The sequence below is a fragment of the Macaca nemestrina genome, chromosome 16, assembly GCF_043159975.1.
Source record: "Macaca nemestrina isolate mMacNem1 chromosome 16, mMacNem.hap1, whole genome shotgun sequence".
NCBI classification, from domain to species: domain Eukaryota; kingdom Metazoa; phylum Chordata; class Mammalia; order Primates; family Cercopithecidae; genus Macaca; species Macaca nemestrina.
Genome location: NC_092140.1, coordinates 43,169,012 through 43,173,388, shown reverse-complemented (window position 1 = coordinate 43,173,388; position 4,377 = coordinate 43,169,012). Strand labels below are relative to the sequence as shown.

The following is a 4,377-nucleotide window of genomic DNA, read 5'->3' as shown; positions in this document are numbered from 1 at the left end:
CCAATGCCATTTTTGGTAGAAACAGAAAACAAAAATACCTCTTCCTTTAAGCTGAGATTTTCCACTCCTCTGTTTTCCCTTTATTGTTTCTCCCCAGATGATGTAATCTGTTCCCATTGTTATGATTATTATCTTGAGCTTCAAATTTTCTTTCCAAATTTTGTTTCCATATAGGATCAAGTGATCCTATTTACTTAAATATATAGGGATTTCAAACTGAAATCAAAAGTCAAACTATAGTGTGCGCCGTCCGGGGCTAGAGCAAGCGCGCCCGCGCGGCCAGGAGCCATGCTGAGGAGCTGCGCCGCGCGCCTCCGCACGCTCCGGGCCCTGCGCGGGCCGCCGGGAGGCCGGCGCCTGCCGGGTAGGGAGCCGCGTCCCGCGCTGAGGTCATTTTCTTCTGAGGAAGTCATTCTTAAGGATTATTCTGTCCCCAACCCCAGCTGGAACAAGGACCTAAGACTGCTCTTTGACCAGTTTATGAAGAAATGTGAAGACGGCTCCTGGAAACATTTGCCTTCATATAAACGTATACCTGCTGAAAAGATTCAAGACTTCAAAACCCATTTGCTTGACCCAAAGCTTGTGAAAGAAGAACAAATGTCACAGACCCAGCTCTTCACCAGAAGCTTTGATGATGGCCTGGGCTTTGAATACGTGATGTTCTACAGTGACGTCGAGAAAAGGATGGTTTGCTTATTTCAAGGAGGCCCTTACCTGGAAGGACCACCTGGATTCGTTCATGGAGGTGCCATTGCAACCATGATTGATAGTACTGTTGGTATGTGTGCATTGATGGCTGGAGGAGTCGTCGTGACTGCCAATCTCAACATCAATTATAAAAGACCTATCCCTCTTTGCTCTGTTGTTATGATAAATAGCCAACTTGATAAAGTTGAAGGAAGGAAATTTTTTGTTTCCTGTAATGTTCAGAGTGTTGATGAGCAGACCCTATACTCAGAGGCGACAAGCATATTTATAAAGCTGAATCCTGCTAAAAGTCTGACATAAAGAGCTGCCGTTGAACTCCATCCCATTCTCTCCCCTCCAGAAGAAGCAGTTGTCCCCCGAATACTCTGCTTCCTCACTGCTGAATCCTCGTAGGGAGAAGCCTGCCAACAGTGACCTTCCAAAACAGCCAAAAAAGGTGTTAGCATTCAGAATATATAAGGAATTCTTACAACTCAACAAAGAACCCAGTTTAAAAATGGGCAAAGAACTTGAATGGACATTTCTCCAAAGAAGATATGGAAATGGCTAACAAGTATATGAAAAGATCCTCAACATCACTAATCATTAGAAAAATGCAAATCAAAACCACAATGATCACACCTACTAAAATGCCTATAATTTTTTTATTTTATTATTATAATTATTTTGAGATGGAGTTTCCTTCTTGTTGCCTAGGTTGGAATGCGGTGGCGGGACCTGGGCTCACTGCAACCTCCGCCTCCCGGGTTCGAATGATTCTCCTGCCTCGGCCTCCTGAGTGGCTGGGATTGCGGGCACCCGCCACCACACCTGGCTAATTTTTTGGTGTATCTTTAGTAGAGATGAGGTTTCACCATGTTGGCCAGGCTAATCTATAATTTTTTATTTTTAAAAATAGTGTCAAGGAGGATGTAAAAAAAATAGAAACTTCATACATTGCTGGGTGAATACAAAATAGTGCAGCTGCTACAGAAAAGTTTGGCAGTTCCCCAGAAAGTTACCATATGACCCAGCAATTCCACTGCTAGGTGTAAATACAAGAGAAATGAAACATACATCCACACAGAAGCTGTTACACTAGTGTTTATAATAGCATTATTTGTAATAGCCAAAATGTGGAAACAACCCAAATGGCCATTAATGAATGAAGGGATAAACAAATTGTGGTACACACACACACACATACATACATATAATAGACTATTATTCAGCCATACAAAGGAATGAAATACTGAAACATGCTGCAGCTTGGATAAACCTCAAAAGCATCACATTAAGTGAAAGAAAACAATACTATGTTTAGAATAGGCAACTCCATAGAGACAGAAAGTGGATTAGTGATTAATATGGTTTGGCTGTGTTCCCACCCAAAATCTCATCTTGAATTGTAATCCAAATTGTAATCCCCATGTGTTGGAGGCAGGACCTTGTGGGAGGTGATTAGATCATGGGGGTGGTTCCCGCATGCTGTTATAGTGGTAGTGAGTGCATTCTCATGAGATCTGATGTTTTATAAAGGGCTTTTCCCCGCTTTGCTCAGCACTTCTCTTTCCTGCTGCTGTGTCAGGAAGGATATGTTTTCTTTCCTTTTTGCCATGATTGTAAGTCTCCTGTGTCCTCCCCAGCCATGCAGAACTGTGAGTCAATTAAACCTCTTTCCTTTAGAAATTTACCCAGTCTCGGGCAGTTCATAGCAGTGTGAGAATGGACTAATACAGTGCTTACTAGGGGAATGAGGGTGGTGGGCATGGAGGAGAGAACAGGAAGTGATTTAAGTGATTACTTACAGTACCGTTTTTCTAGGGTGATAAAGAAGTTTTAAAACTAGAGAAAGGTGCTAGTTGCATAACATTGTGAATGTACTAAATGCCAATGAGTTGTACATTTTTAAATGATTAGGCTGAGGGTGGTGACTCATGCCTGTAATCTTTGGGAGGCCAAGGCGGAAGGATCCCTTGAAACTAGGAGTTCAAGACCAGCCCGGTCAGCATGGCAAGACCCCATTTCTACAAAAGAAAAATTTTGAAAATTAGCCGGGCATGGTGACGGGTGCCTGTAGTTCCAGCTGCTTGGGAGGCTGAAGTGGAGGGATTGCTTGAGCCCGGGAGTTCATGGTTGCAGTGAGCTATGAACATGCCATTGCACTCCAACCTGGGCAACAGAGCAAGACCCTATCTCAAAAATAATAATAATAATAATCAGAAATTGGAACCCTCATACATTGCTGGTTGGAATGCAAAATGATGCAACCATTCTGGCAGTTCCTCCAAAAGCCAAACAGAATTACCCAGCAATTCTAGTGGTAGGCTTATACCCAAAGGAACTGAAAAGAGGGATTCCAACAGATCGTTGTACTTCAGTGTTCATTGCAGAATTATTCATAATAGCCAAAAGGTAGAAACAACCCAAATGTCTACCTACAGATTAGCAGATAAACATAATGTGATATATACATACAATAGAATATGATTCACCCATAAAGAGGAATGAAGTTCTGATACATGCTACAATATGGATTAACCTTGAACACATTATGCTAGTGAAATAAGATTTTAAAAGGACAAATATTGTGTGATTCTATTTACATGAAATATCTAGAATAAGCAAAATTGTAGAAAATATATTAGAGGTTACCAGGGGCAGGGGAGTGGCAGGAATGGGGAGTTATTGTTTAACAGGTACAGAGTTGGGATGATTACGTTTTGGAAATAGTGGTAATGGTTGTACAATATTGTGAATGTAATTCCTGCCACTGAATTGTACACTTAAAAGTGGTTAAAATGGCGAATTTTATGTTACATATATTTTACCACAACTTCAGAAGGTTATTGTAATTTACCAAAAACCATTGAATTGTACACTTTAAATGTGTAAATTGTGTATTATATGAATTTTATCAAAACAAAGCTATTTAAAAAAACAAAAAAGATAATACTAAAACTGCAAGTAGAGGCTGGGCACAGTGGCTCACACCTGTAATCCCAGCACTCCAGGAGGCCGAAGCAGGTGGATCACTTGAGGCCAGGAGTTTGAGACTAGCCTGGCCAACGTGGTGAAACCCTGTCTCTACTAAAAATACAAAAATTAGCTGGGCATGGTGACGGGCACCTGTAGTCCCAGCTACTTGGGAGGCTGAGGCAGGAGAATTACTTGAACCCAAGAGATGGAGGTTGCAGTGAGCCGAGATCACGCCACTGTACCCCAGCCTGGGTGACAGAGTGAGACATATCTCAAAAAAAAAGCAAGTACAAGCAAACAATAAGAAGATGGCAGAGCTGACACTTGTACTACCAGGAGCCCTTTGCCAGCCACGTTACAAAATTAAAACAGCGACTCACATGCTCAATTTCACTGATCTCGCTTTAAATACTACTATAAGATTTTTCTAGTAGAAAAATGTAAAAATATTATTTGTATTGATACTAAATAAAACTTTTAATTGTTAAAAAAAAAAAAGTCAAACTATTTTTTCTCACAGGTAAGCATTTGCTTCAATTTTTAATTGCTGTTGTAATAGAGTAATCACTTCCCTGTCTCCGAAACTGGAAAATTTGGCACCATTTTAGACTCTCCATTCACTCCCTGCTATTTTGCACTGTCTATTATCAAATCTGTCTAATCTACCTCAGTTAGAGTTTTCAAATTTCTCAATCCTTATTTATTTAT

The 4,377-nt window shown here is 40.8% G+C and overlaps 1 protein-coding gene across 1 annotated transcript; it reads left to right on the top strand.

Annotated features, from left to right (window-relative positions):
* The first annotated feature begins 273 nt into the window (after positions 1-273).
* On the top strand, positions 274-4,113 carry LOC139359094 (acyl-coenzyme A thioesterase THEM4). The gene has a single exon (XM_071081256.1). The coding sequence runs from the start codon at positions 289-291 to the stop codon at positions 1,009-1,011; it is 723 nt and encodes a 240-aa protein (XP_070937357.1). The 5' UTR covers positions 274-288; the 3' UTR covers positions 1,012-4,113.
* Positions 4,114-4,377: the final 264 nt, after the last annotated feature.